This window comes from Pelobates fuscus, chromosome 3, assembly GCF_036172605.1.
Source record: "Pelobates fuscus isolate aPelFus1 chromosome 3, aPelFus1.pri, whole genome shotgun sequence".
NCBI lineage: Eukaryota > Metazoa > Chordata > Amphibia > Anura > Pelobatidae > Pelobates > Pelobates fuscus.
Genome location: NC_086319.1, coordinates 197,621,795 through 197,637,360, shown reverse-complemented (window position 1 = coordinate 197,637,360; position 15,566 = coordinate 197,621,795). Strand labels below are relative to the sequence as shown.

The 15,566-nt window shown below is 38.0% G+C and overlaps 1 protein-coding gene across 2 annotated transcripts in view; it reads right to left on the bottom strand.

Annotated features, from left to right (window-relative positions):
- The window catches only part of NDST1 (N-deacetylase and N-sulfotransferase 1), a 95,690-nt gene that overhangs the window by 9,439 nt on the left and 70,685 nt on the right, over positions 1 to 15,566 (bottom strand). For both annotated transcript variants that reach the window (XM_063447883.1, XM_063447884.1), the window contains exons 10-11: positions 13,669 to 13,792; positions 991 to 1,165 (exon numbers count right to left, since the gene is read on the bottom strand). In XM_063447883.1, the coding sequence (XP_063303953.1) occupies positions 991 to 1,165; positions 13,669 to 13,792 (299 nt within the window). The remainder of the gene's footprint in view (positions 1 to 990; positions 1,166 to 13,668; positions 13,793 to 15,566) is intronic.

Sequence of the window (15,566 nt, the reverse complement as noted above, 5' to 3'; positions counted from 1 at the left end):
CGGCCACCCAGTTTTGGCATCAGGTTGAGGTGAGAACGTTCTAATAAACGTTCTAAATGTATTATTGGGGTTGTCCCCGTTCGGGAGGTGAATGGATTCCCCCTTCGTGGAGGAACTCCCGAATGGGGAGCAGGCATTTTGCACAAACATACAGGGTAGTATACATAATAAAGGGGGACACATGAACAACCAGGGTTCCGTCACAAAGTGCACTGCAGATATCGCGTTGCAGAATAATAGGGAGGGAAAGAGTTCTTTCTTTACACTGGGTAAAAACAGATTTTGTGCTAGAGCTGATAATTTGCATTGGGCTTCTAAATGGTATTATTTTAACTCTTGCTAACAGTATTTTATTTAATTTTATGAGGAAACTGCTTTGTATTAATGTATGGTAATACTTTTCTAAATTGTTATCTGCCTATCCACTCCTTAGATTAATGGATGTATGTATCACATTTGGATTAAGTTAAATCATCTGGACTGTCTGCAAAGCAATTGCTGTGCAGTAGACAGATTTCTATCTTATATATAACAAACTATAAGCTCTTGATATCCCAAGTTCTACCATTTGCGATCGCTTTACCCTAGAGTCAACCATACACATATTTTTGGATCTGTCTTCGAGATTTGCACCTCATCCGGGTTTAGTTCAGAAACCCTGCTTCAGAAATATTAGTCTGGGCTTATTTTATCTCTACAAATCATCTCATAAAGCGTTAATGTGCCTAAATGATTCACGTAGATGATCTGATATTAACTCTCTTTAACCAAATCTGCCTTTTTAAGCAGAAAAAGAGTGAAGAGCGGAATAAATAGAGTATACTTAGATTCCTCTAATAACCTGAGCACCAGACCCAAATGTCAGACCTCCAGCTATTTTATTCAGCAGAAAAATGATGTGAAACTGTAGCCCACAGCGCATGTAAGCAAGTGGTCTGGGGTTCAATTGCCAGTTCTTTCATGTCATCCATCTCAGTCAGACATATATACCTGATACCAGGAGTAAGCACGGTCTGCAGGACTGATGAGGATTGTAATGAGTTTTGCTTTTGGCAGTAGAGCTGCCACTCGCCTTGGTGCCACTTCTGAATCAAAGTAGTTTGCACTCTTCTCAAAATAATAATCAGACGTGGTGTTTGAAGGAATGGGAAAATACTCCATGTACCTGGAAAATAAGCAAAATGAGGACAAAGAATTCAAGCACCAATATCAATTTTTTTTTTTTTTTTTTTACTACAATATAGTATATTCAGATGAGGTGAAAACCTATTTCTAAAAATTCTGACGAATGTAGCTGAAACTGAAAAAAAAATCACTTTATGATGAATATATGGTAAACAATAGTGCAATATTGTCAGTTTACATAAGAGAGTGTAATTAATAGGTGAAAATACACTCACAAGGTTGGAGCCAATAAATGTAGGCTCAAATTTCCAGCTTTGTGGAGTATAAAGGTCCCGACTCCCTTCTTTAGGTAAATAGAATGGTTTCCAAATAATTGAATATCCTCTCAATAGTAGATATAAATGTAGAGTGCTTTATTGTAAAGTGCACAAGTAGTAGAAATGTTAAAATAAGATATAAAAACATAAATAAAAATGGAAACCTTACAGTCCAAAGGTAAGTCCTTAATCAGGTATCTGTAGGTTCTTTATGATGCAATACGCGTTTCGCCTCGCTGGGAGGCTTCCTCAGTTGCTGATACTTTATAAGGAAATATCAACCCAAAAGGAAGAATATCAACCCAAAATAGGGAATGATTAATTTTTTCATACATCAGTAAAGGAAAGATCTGATTTTTTTTCCAAGACATCTTATCTCAAGTGAAATAAAAACATTTGAAACTATGGTTATGAAAGATGTAGAGAAATTTAAGAAAACCGAGAAATACCAACATAATCTATCATTAGGAGAGAAAAAAAGCCCTTAAAAACATAAAAGATGATAATTTAATAATTAAACCAGCAGACAAAGGAAGAGGAGTGGTAATTTTTAATAAAGATCAATATGTAAAAGAAGCAGAGAGAATACTCTCAGATCCCTCCACATATCAAAAATTAACTCACAACCCTATGAAAGATACAATTACGGTTTTTAAAGAATATATAGAGAAAGGAAAAAGATTGTGAATACTCAACGAGAAGGAAGCAGAGTATTTGTTTATAGATAATCCTAGAATACCTGTGTTTTACATTCTACCAAAAGTTAATAAAAAATTAAAAAAAATCCCCGGGGAGACCAATAATATCCAGAATCAATTCTATCTCTACAAGAATCTCCGAATATATAGACGTCTTGCTACAACCCATAGTTACTAAAAATCCCACCTACCTCAAAGACACTATACACGTTTTACAAATTTTGGAAGAAGTAAAATGGGAGAAGGGGGATTTAATGGTAACATGTGACATTACCTCCCTATATAGTTTTATCCCACACAATAAAGGAATGGCAGCAGTAAAATATTTTTTTGAGAAATCGGATTTTAAGATAGAACAAATTGATTTTATTTTAGAGGGAATATTACTCATCCTAACGAACAACTATTTTTGGTTTGAAGACACTTTTTACTTACAGACTTGTGGCATGGCAATGGGCACCAAGTTCGCCCCAAGCTATGCAAATCTTTTCATGGCATATTGGGAGGAAACATACATAAAACAAGGTCACGAATTGGTGGCGAACTTGGTGTCCTATTGCCGGTTCATAGATGACATTTTTTTTTATATGGACCGGTACCGTAGAAACTCATGATTTTATCCAATATTTGAATATTAATGATTGGGGAATAAACCTCACTTGCCATAATAGTGAAATTAAAATATTTTTTTTAGATCTACATATCAGCATTCAATAGTAACTAAAAACTATTTCAAACCAGTAGATGCGAATAGTTACATCGAAAAAACAAGTTGCCATCACCGACCATGGCTTGACAATGCTCCTAGAAGCCAATTTCTCAGAATCCAACACAATTGTAAACTTAATTCAGATTATACAGAACAGGCGAATCATATAAAGAAACAATTCATAGAAAAGGGCTATGATGAGGAAATTTTGAGAAAAGAACTGGAAGAAGTAGGGAAAATAGAAAGAAAACATTTGATAAAATACAAATCAAAAAATAATCAAACTTATTCAAACGAAATACCTTTCATTTGTAATGTTAATGGACAGAAAACTATTAAGAAGCATTGGCACTTGTTAAAAGATGACCCTATTTTAAATAAAATTTTGCCCTCAAAACCAAGAATTACATATAGAGGAGCCAATAATTTTAAGAATATTTTAGTAAAAAGTCACCTAGCACCCAAAAAACCTAAGCACTTTATACAAGATCTTAAAGGATTCCATGGATGCGGCATGTGCCTTCCATGCAGAACAACGAAAAGTAATAAAAGACACTTAGTGAATATAGAAAATATAATTAAAAAAACATTTATTATTAAGGACCACCTAACCTGCCATTCAAAGGACATCATATAAATTTTGAAATGGCCATGTGATCTACTCTACATAGGCAGGACGATCCGACCACTAAAGATCCGCACCGCAGAACACATTAAAAATATAAAAAATGGTTTAGAAACCCATAGTGTGTCCTTACATTTTAAACAGAACCATAACCAAAATAAAAAAAAAAACCTCTTTCTGTGCAATAAAGGAAGTAAAGAGATTGGAGAGGAGGGAACTATATTAAAAAATTGGGAAAGGAAGAAATGAGTTTTATTTTCAACTTAAAAACCCTCATCCCTCATGGTTTAAATTCGGATTTTTAAGTGACATTTTTAAATACCTTCTATATATAGCTCACTATTTCTATCCATTATTTGTATACACATTCTTTTTTACAAGAACTCACTAATATGTATTACCATTTTTTAAAATCACTATTTGGGTTTTATTTGAGTGTTTTATGGTATAAGAGATTTGAATTATAATATTTAATATTTTTTATATTTGTATAATTATTGTAATTCTCTCTTTTGTTCCTTTTTTTCACCATGTATTGATTGTATACACTCACCCATGGATTGTAAATGGACTATTTGATAAGATAAAAACGCAACAATTTGCGTTTTTAAAATGATTGAATGAGGGGTGAGAAATACATATAAGTATACTGAACATTGTGGAACACATGAATGCGCTCCAACATAGAAGAATCAACACGAATTACATGCGTTCCAACAATGGAACGCACAACTCGGAATCCGGAACCGGAAGTGAACGTATGACATGTAGACAAACGGAAGTGAACCATATGCGTTCCACTTATGTAACGCATAACCCGATACCGGAAGTGACCGCAAATAAGGGAAAAAACCCGCCAATTGAGGTGAATTTAAAAGGAAATCCACAGACAGGACAGTATCAGCAACAGAGGAAGCCTCCCAGCGAGGCGAAACGTGTATTGCATCATAAAGAACCTACAGATACCTGATTAAGGACTTACCTTTGGACTGTAAGGTTTCCAATTTTTTTTTTATATATTTTAAAATTTCTACTACTTGTGCACTTTACAATAAAACACTCTACATTTATATCTACTATGAGAGGATATTTGATTCTTTGGAAACCATTCCATTTACCTAAAGAAGGGAGTGGGGACCTTTATACTCCACAAAGCTGGAAATTTGAGCCTACATTTATTGGCTCCAACCTTGTGAGTGTATTTTCACCTATTAATTACACTCTCTTATGTAAACTGACAATATTGCACTATTGTTTTCCTATTTTGTATTTTCTCACTAGGACGACATTTGCCCAAATATTGTCAAACCATTTATAAGAAAGAAACTCCACCTTATCTGTATGCATATTTATGTTTATTGTGAGATTTAAGGGAAACTCACTAAGGTGTTAGAGTTTCAACTATTATTCATACTACTCACTGGGATTCTGTCACTTCCTATTAATATGATGAATATATGATTACAATGTATGGTTCACCCATAATCTGAGCGCCAACACAACTCAAAGCAACACTATCACCATCTGGGGACTGCGCAATGTGCAAAGACCCTGACGCTGACATTGCCACTGGGGTCTGTTGATCAGGGGATGTTTACTTACCAGAACCTATTCCTTGTGGGCACCACCATCTTCCGCTGGTGGGTCATGTTCAGCGCCAGAAGCAAAGGTCACTACTGTAGTCTCATGTATGAATGAGAGTACAGCACAGCATGGAGGTCTATGGAGGATCCTGTAAGACCACTGGATCGTCCATAGTCAAGAGCAAATTCCCTGCAGTTGTCACGGATGACGGCGGTAGCTCTGTCAAGTGCATTGAAGTGGGTCAGGTGGAGGAAATATACAAAGACAAAGTAGTCCGTATTGGGACTACTTTGTCTGGTTTGGAGTTTCATTGAAATTCCAACACAGTTAGAACGAGTATTTCATTAAGTTTCCTATCTTTCCGAAACAAACGTTTCAGAGGTGGGCGTTTGTGACTGTGCCGCTTTAAAGAGAATATTTCACAAAAGATATTTATTTGTGAAATACTCACATTAACGGTGTTGGAATTTCATTGAAATTCCTACCCAGTCAAAAGATATACGGAGACACCCGCATGCGTGAGATTACACCACTGATGTAGGCTTCTGGCATCGGAAGAGCCAGGAGCTGGACTGGACAGAAGAGCATGCGTAGCCCACGAAGGACAGGTTCAGGCAAGTAAAACTCATCTTTGTCTGCACCACTGGACACACAAAGACTATGTCACCTTTGGGGTCATTGAAATTATACAAAAATCACAGGCGGTGACAGAGCCACTTTAAGTGCAGTCTTATACACACACACACACAGTCATGGGGGAAAAAAGTCTTTGAATTCCATGCTTTTACATATCACAATATAATAACAAGCATCGGTTTCATATCAGGTCTTAATTAAATAAATACAACCTCATATGAACAACACATGACAAATTACACTGTACAATTATTTATTTAACAAATATAAAGCCAAAATGGAGAAGCCATGTGTGAAAAACCAAGTACACCTTCCATAGGAATTAAGAGGCTAAGTAGCACACAGGTGCTGCTAATTAAATGCAATTAATTGATCATCAGCAAGTGTGGCCATCCTCTATAAAAGTTTTAGCAATTTGCTGGTCTGGAGCATTCAGATATGTTAACAGAGTACCAAGGAGTAAATACATCTCCAAATATTTTAGAAAGCAATTGTTGCTGCCCATCAAACTGGTATGGATGAAAAGACCATTTCAAAACAATTTAAAGTCCATCATTCTACAGTGAGAAAGATTATGCAAAAGTGGAAACATTTAATATAGTTGCCAATCTTCCCAGGAGTTGACTTCCTAGCAAATTCACCCCAAAGTCAGACCATGCAATGCACAGAGAAATTGCAACAACAAAAAAAACCACAGTAGTTACATCTCACACTCCACAGGCCTCAGTTGGCATGTTTAATGTTAACCCCTTAAGACCGCAGCCAAATGTACAAGTTGTGATAAAAACAAAACGTAAACAAAACCTGGCATTTGCGCTATATGTCTGTCCAACCGTAATTCACATTTTTCATATTAAATGCACCACCCTTATTTTTTATTTTAAATTTGTATTTTATTAGAGTTATGCACATGATATACATCTGTGTCATTTATATATGAGGAATAAACAGTCGAAGTTTATTTTAAGGCTCGGTATGGTTCAACAAAACAAAACAAACAAAAATAAAAGACAAAGAAAGGAGAAAGGCCACGTGTAGAGACATTAGTGGTACTTGTGTTCATCTATAGGCCATGTATATTGATATGTCGCATCAGCGAGCGGTAACTGCCCGCAGGTCTCAAAAAGTTATATAAATAAAAAAATTAAAATAAAGTGAAATATTTAAAACATGACAATATTGAGGGAAACAGCACACAGACAGTTCCTTGATAACATTCATAGCATTCCGGAGCTGTCCCTGGTATTAGGCAGGTGTCGCTTGGTTGGACCGCTCTGTTGTTTCGCTCTCCCTACGGCCCTTTTCTCTTGTGATGTATCCTCCCGGTTTGTTTCTTCTGGCATGTTGGCGGCTGGTCGGCGCAGCTTGTTAAAGAGAATCTCAGGATCATCTGAGGATGTTAGGGCGAATGTTTCTGTGCCTTGTGTGACAGCCAGAGAGCAATCCGCATTCCAGCAGTATGCACCCCCTTTATTATATATAATTTTTTTCAGGGGAAACAGGGCTTTCATTTAATATCAAATATTTAGCTATGAAACATAATTTAATACGAAAACAATATAAAAAAATGGGAGAAAATAAGAATTTGAAATTTTTTTTTAGTTCTACGTGACATTCCAACTGTGAATGTCAAAATACTGTTTGCTTTTACTGCAGTAACATACACATGTATGTATTCAGCGATGTCTCACATGTAAAACATTAACCTATGTACAGGTTTTATAGTGTTTTGGGAAGTTACAGGGTCAAATATAGCGTGTTGCATTTTTCATTTTTTTCACATTGAAATTCGCCAGATGGGTTACGTTGCCTTTGAGACCATATGGTAGCCCAGGAATAAGAATTACCCCCATGATGGCATACCATTTGCAAAAGTAGACAACCCAAGGTATTGCAAATGGAGTATGTCCAGTCTTTTTAGTAGCCACTTGGCCACAAACACTGGCCAAAGTTAGTGTTAATATTTGAAAATGCAAAAATCTAATTTGAACGCAAATTTTGGCCAGTGTTTGTGACTAAGTGGCTACTAAAAAAAAACAAAAAACACTGAACATACCCTATTTGCAATACCCTGGGTTGTCTACTATTGCAAATGGTATGCCATCATTGGGGGAAATTTTCATTCCTGGGCTACTGTCCGGTCTCAAAGGCAACCTGGCGAATTTTAATGTGAAAAAACTGAAACGCAAGACTTGTATTTGACTCTGTAACTTTTGAAAACCTGTACATGAGGGGTACTGTTATACTCGGGAGACTTCGCTGTACACAAATATTAGTGTTTCAAAACAGTAAAACGTATCACAACAATTATATCATCAGTGTACGTGCCATTTGTGTGTGAAAAACACAATAAATTTCACTGTCACTGACGATATCGTCGTTGTAATACATTTTACTGTTTTGAAACACTAATATTTGTGTTCAGCGAAGTCTTCCGAGTAAAACAGTACCACCCATGTACAGGTTTTATGGTGTCTTGGAAAGTTACAGGGTTAAATATAGTGCTAGAAAATTAAATTCCCTGAACTTTCGGCCTGGGTTGTCAGGCAGGTCCTGCAAATTGTAATTAATAAAATGACCTAATTATGTAAAATTATTACATAAATATATACGTAGAATATATAATTTAAAATTAATATATATATATTGATATCAAAATACATATATAATATATATATCTATATACATAAGTATATATCACTATATATATATATATATATATATTTAAATTACAATTAAAAAAAATTATTCATATATGTAAATTATTACATAAATATATACGTAGAATTATCATATATATATATATAATTCTACGTATATATTTATGTAATTTACATATATATGTATAATTTTTTTTAATTATTGTTATTTAAATATAGATATATATATATATTATATATGTATTTTGATATCAATATATATATTAATTTTAAAATACAGTTAGAACGAAATTATGCATGTATATATATTTATCTATTTATTTTTTAATTTAATTTTATAACGTATTTATATATTTATTATATCTAAATATATATAATTAAAATTATATATATTTAAACAATATCATTGTACGTGTATTTTGATATTAATATATGTAATTATGTATATATTAATATTAAAATACACGTAGACAGTGTATGTATATTTATGTGTATGTGTGTATATATATATATACTTAGATCATATATATAATAAATATATATATGATCTAAGTATATATAATGTTATTTTACACTGTTAACTTTTTTTTTTTTTCCCCAGACAGCAGGGGGAGTACCTGTCATTACAGGCACTCCCCCTGCTGGCTATGCTATCCATGTGATTGCGAGGTCCTCGCAAGGACCTCGCAATCACATGGCCCAGGGGGGCCGAAGAGGACGGAGGGGACTCCCTGGGCACCCAGGTAAGTCCCCATACCGCGATCGCTGGCGTGGGATCGCCGGCGACCGGGTAAGTACAAAAGATCGCACGGCGTTCTATGCCACCCTGCAGCGTTTAGAGCCATCTAAATAAGGACGGCATAGAACGCCCTGCGGTCTTAAGGGGTTAAAGTTTATGACAGTACAATTGGAAAAAAACTGAACAAGTAAGGCTTCTTTGGAAGGGTTGCCAGGAGAAAGCCTCTTCTCTCTAAAAAGAACATGGCAGCACGGCTTAGGTTTGCAAAGTTGTGTCTGAACAAACCACAATAACAAAGTCCTTTGGGCAAATTAGACCAAAGTGAAGATGTCTGGCTATAATACACAGCACCACATCTAGTGAAAACAAAATACAGCGCATTACCACAAACACCTCATACCAACTGTGGTGGTGTTGGAAGGATGATGATGATGATGATTTGGGGCTTGTTTTGCAGTCACTGAGCTTTGCAGTCACTAAGGCGATCATGAACTCCTCTGTACAGCAAAATATTGTAGAGTCAAATGAAAGGCCATATGTCCGACGGCTAATGCTTGACCGAAATTTGGTCATGCAACAGTACAATGATCCCAAGCACAATAAATCTACAACAGAATGCCTGAAAAGGAAAAAAAGTGTTGCAATAGCTGACTTAAAGTCCAGACTTCCACCCGAATGAAATGCTGTGGCAGAGAACAGTGCAGAAGAAATGCCAGCAAACCTCAATGAACCAGACCAACATTGTAAAGAAGAGTGGGTCAAAATTCCTCCACAATGATGTGAGAGACTGATAAAGTCAAACAGAAAACAATTACTTTCATAAGGTGTGCTTTCACACAGGGCTCCTCCTTTTTTACTTTATTTTTGTTAAATAATTAATGACACTGTGCTTGTTGTTGATCTGAGGTATTTAACTAATTTTAAGACCGGTTAAGAAACAGATGATTGTAATTATCTTCAGATATGTAATACCAGAGAATTCAAAGAGGGTGTACCATCTTTCTCTCATTCCTCCTCTGTGATGCTTTGCTAGTCTTTTACTGCAGCGGTCTTCAATTTTTGTTTGTTTGTGCGTCTTTCTGCCTCAAGTTTTATCTTCAGCAAATGAAATGCATGCTCGGTTAGAGATCAGGTGATTGACTTGGCCATTGCAGAATATTTCACTTCTTTGCTTTAAAAACCTCCTGGGTTGCTGTTGCAGTATGTTTTGGGCCATTGTCCATCTGTAAGTAAAGTCCAATTACCTCTGCTTAATTTGTCTGAATTTGACCAGAAAATACACCCCTATATACTTCAGAATTCATGCGGCTGCTTCTGTCTTATGGATTAACACAAGTGATCCAGTGCCATTGGAAGCCATGCATGCCCATGGCTGACTCCACCGTGTTTTACAGATGATATAGTATGCTTTGAATCATGACCCGTTCCAAGCCTTCTCCATACTTTTTTCTTCCCATCATTCTGGTACAGGTTGATCTTTGTTTCATCGGGTCCAAAGAATGATGTTGCAGAACTGGGCTGGCTTTAACTGCCCTTTTTATTCTTGAGGCTTATGATGTACCCTCTGTATTTGCTCTTGTGAAGTCTTCTATTTCTGATAGGATAATGACAGGTCTACCTCCCGGAGAATGTTCTTCACATGGATGAATGTTGTGAAGGGGTTTTTCTTCACAATAGAAAGGATCCTATGATCATACACCACAGTTTTTTTCTGTGGACGTCCTCGCCTTTTTGTATTGCTGAGCTCAGTGTGTTTTTCTTTTCTCAGAATGTATAAAACTGTTGATTTGGCCACTCATAATATTCCTGCTCTCTCTCTGATGGATTTTTAATTTTTTTTGCAGCCTATGGCCGGTTTCATTTGCATGGACAGCTCCTTTGACCGCATGTTGTGGGTTCACAGCATCAGCTTCCAAATGCGAATGCCACACCTGGAATCAACTCCAGACATTTTATCTCCTTAATTGATGAATAAATATAGAAGGAATAGCCTACACCTGTCCATGAAACAAATCTGGAGTTAATTGTCCAATTACATTTGTGCCTTGAAAAAAAAGAGGGGCTACATATTAAAGAGCTGTAATTCCTAAACCATTCCTCCAATTTGGATGTGTATACCTTCAAATTCAAGCCAAGAGACTGCACGTGAAGCCCATATTTAACTGTAACTTGGATTTGCTTCGGTAAACAGCCAAATTAACAAAACCTGTGTCAGTGTCCAAATATTTCTGCACCTGTTTACACACTTCATTCAGAAGAGCATTTGTGAGGTCACACACGGATGTTAAACGAGAAGGTCTGGCTCTCAATCTCAGTTCCAGTTTATGCCAAATATATTTGATAGGGTTGAGGTCAGGGCTGTGGGGGCCAGTCAAGTTTGTCAACACCAAACTCATCCAACCATGTCTTTATGGCCATGCTTTGTGCAATAAGGCACAGTCTTGCTGGAATAGAAAAGTGCCTTCCCAAAACTGTTCCCTCAAATTTGGAAGAATAGCATTGTCCAAAATGTTGTCTTCATATGCTGAAGCATTAAAGGGACACTCCAGTCACCATAACAAATGTATCTAAATGAAGTTACTATGGTGCCACGAGGCCCACAGGAGCAAGCTTACCTGGAATTTTCCACCAGCATCAACCTGCAGGTCCCCCAGGCGGCATCCTGCTTCAGAATCTCAGTTACAGGAAGCGTGGAGTGATGCCGGGCAGGGGCACCACTGATTGCTTTAGAGCGGTCAGCTGACGTTCTAAGACAATCAGTAGCTTCCCATTGGTGAAAAAGAAACGTACCTTTGCCTATCATTGGGAAACTACTGATTCATGTCATCCATCTCATTTCAGCTGACAATTCTAAGTCAATCAGCACTTCTAGTAACTGAGATTCTGAAGCCGGATGCTGCCTGAGGGACCTGCAGATAGGCGCTGGAGGCGTACTTTGTGGTTAAACCATTCGAGAGGGCTGGGGTCTCATGGCACAATAACAACTTACGTTAGATGAAGTTATGGCGACTGGAGAGTTAACATTTACCTTCACTGGAAGTAAGAGGCCTAGCCCAACCCCTGAAAAGTAGCCATTCAATAATGGAGAAAATACCATTATCCCTCCTTCAAACTTTACAGTTGGCAAAATGCAATCAGGCTGGCATCTGCCAAACCAGGCTTCGCTCATCAGACTGCCAAACAGAGAAGCATGATTTGTTACTCCATAGAACACGTTTCCATTGATCCAGAGTCCAGTGGCATGCTCTATGCCATTCGATCAGGCGCTTGGCATTGTAGTAGGTGATGCGAGGCTGCTCGGCCATGGAAACCCAGTCCATTAATGTCAGTGGAAGGTTGGAACTCTTCAGCTATGAGATCAGCAGAACGTTGGCAACTTTAATGCAGCATGCACCTCATGACTCTGTGGCCCTGCTATGTGACTTAACACGGTCTTCCGCTTTGTGGCTGAGCTGCTGCTGTTCCTAATCGTTTCCACTTTTCAATAATTCCCCTTACAGTTGACCGTGGAATATCTAACAGGGATGAAATTTCACAAACTGACTTATTGCAAAGGTGGCATCCTATCACAGTAACACGCTTAAATTCACAGAGAATGACCGATTCTTTCACAAATGTTTGTAAATGCAGACTGCTTGGCTATGTGCTTTATTTTATATACCTGTGGCAATTGGTCTAATAGAAGCACCTAAATTCAATAATTAACCCTTTCCCAGAGTTCAAGCTTGCTATGCCATCCAACAAAAGCAGGGCTTTAATGCCTTAGAATTAACTAATTAAAACATATGACTATGATATCATCGGTGAAAGGGCTGTCTGTGTGTAAAATATTCAAAAAATATAAGTGGCTACTAAAAATGACTGAACATACCCCAATTTAAATACCCTGGGTTGTCTACTTTTGCAAATGTTATTCCATGATGGGGGCAATTTCCATTGCTGGGCTGTCAAACGGTCTCAAAGGCAACATGGGCCCAACATTACAATCTGTCAAATTTAAATTTGTCAAAACTAAAGAGGAAAATCCTATATATAACCCTGTAAGTTCCAAAAACTCTATACAACCTGTACATACATGGCGTGTGGAGGGGGCGTGTTGTACTTTTGGGATATTACAGGATGCAAATACGTGTGTTTTATTGCAGTAATAGCAAACAGTATTATGAGAGTTACAACTAAAATGCCATGCAGAACTTGTGAAAAAACATTTTTTAACTTCTTAGACTTTATTTTCAGATGTTATGTTTAAGTTATGTTTCATATATAAATATTTGATATGAAATGAAAGCCATATTTTTCCTGAACAAAAGTGTGGGTGCACTTAATATGAAAGAGGTAAATTATGGTTGAATAGACATAGATGAAATGTCAGATTTTGTTTTGGTTCAGAACTTTTACAATTGCCTCCGTCCTTAAATTAGTTAAGACGTGTGTCCCAATACTTTTGGCTATGTATATGTTGTTTAAGTTATTCCACAAGTATTTTTTACACATAGACAAATACTATGCATTGCTCTTCTGCAATTTAAAGTATATTTTAGAAAGCTAATCATGCAGGGAAAAAACACATCTTACCAATCAATGCCTTTGTGATAATTCTGGCCATTAAAGAACTGGATTTCCTCGAAAGTCTCAGTACTGGGATAGTTACTGCTCAGGTCAGAGTGCATGGATAGAAACAAATAAAGAGCAGTGGTTCCTGAAAGAAAAAACAAATAGAAATCACATTTTTGGTACTTGCAAAAAAAACTAATAATTGAATTCGTTGATTAACAAATATAGAGGTTTAATAACAGTTTCTGTCAACCATCATCCCAAAAAAAGGCTTAAAATCATTAATTCGTTTAGTGAGTGTCTGCTGCGCATTTTATACTCCCCTCTAGCATGCACAAAATAATAAGGGTAGTCTCAATTTTAACTTGAAATGATCACACAGTTGTTGAATACTAATTCCACCCACTGCACAACATCCTGTGCTAATCCTTGCTCCCGTTGTGCTCACACCACATCCTGTACTAATCTCAATTTCCCCTCTATTCAGACCCAGCATCAAGTTGTAATCCCTTCTCTCTTTTACTGAAAATCTTTAGTTAATAATTCTACCGTCTGTGCTTCAAATATAATAGACTATACCATTACAAACTATAGTCCCATGGGCTCGCGCACATATATACTTCTATGCAGGTCTAGAATTATTCCCGCACACTTTGCAGATCTTTCTTTAAAATGCATGTGACATGTATAAATGACAAGGCAACACTTCATCTATATCTTGTCCTAGTCAAATTTATTATCAGTTGATTATTTACAACAATTGATGGCTAGGGTTTGTGCTTGAAGTTGCTGTTTTCAAGTTGAACCAAGAGCTCAATATAAAATTGTTCCACTCTCAAGACCCAACAAATGGCAGTCAGCAAATGATACTATGTGGCAGAAACTGGAGAACATTCAAAGAAAGCTGTCACTTTTGAAGGTTTACAGTAGTTACAGTTCGAAACATCAGTCACAAATGGGGATGAGGGACCTATTGCACCCCCGCCCTCCCCCCCCGCTGATCCCTCAGCCATCTGCAGCCCAAACAACGGGAGGTCTCCCCGGAACACAACTTGCCGGTGAGGGATATCCCGGCAACCACAGCACGTAGCCCTAGACGGAGGTACAGACGCCGCAGGGCCAACGACAACCAACATGGCGGTAGCCACGTGGGCCTCAACATCCGAGGCCTGCCTGATCCCACAGTTAGAAAGGTTAAACCGACTATTTGAAAGCTTCTGGGCCAAGATCTCGAGCCGGGAATTACCCCGGAGGAGGTGCCAGCGGCATCAGCCCCAAGAAACCCCAGCAATGCCGAAACGACACCCGAGGGGTTACTGGGCAGCAGGGAGAAGGAGGCGGGAAGCCCGAAACAAGCCACGACACCTCAATGCCAGACCACGGGTGAGTCTCCTAAAATCTCAAAAGGGACTCATCCGGAGGCTACCCCCGCAACACTTCCCCCTCAAGCACCCAGCCCCAGAGGAGAAACGGCGCTGCACCGGAAGGCCCCATACCTACAGACAAAACAAGCAACAAAACAGCACCCCCTCAGCCCCAGGGAACCGCACAGGACTTCCAAATACTCACCGCCCAAAAGAACCAGCGACGGAAGAAAGCCAGTTCACCGCCCGAAGATCAAGGTCACCAGCATCTCTCACAACTACTACCGGCGACTTCAGCATCAGCATGAACCTAAGGGCAGCAGAGACTGACCGATCCAACAAGCCCAGACACCACTGTGGACTTATGCCAACCAAACCTACCGGCCAGCCACTAACTGGCATCGGCTGAACCTAAGGGCAGCAGAGACTGACCGATCCAACAAACCCAGACACCACTGTGGACTTATGCCAACCAAACCTACCGGCCAGCCACTAACTGGCATCGGCTGAACATCCCCAGGCGGACGCACCAAACACAGACTCACTTGAGTCATT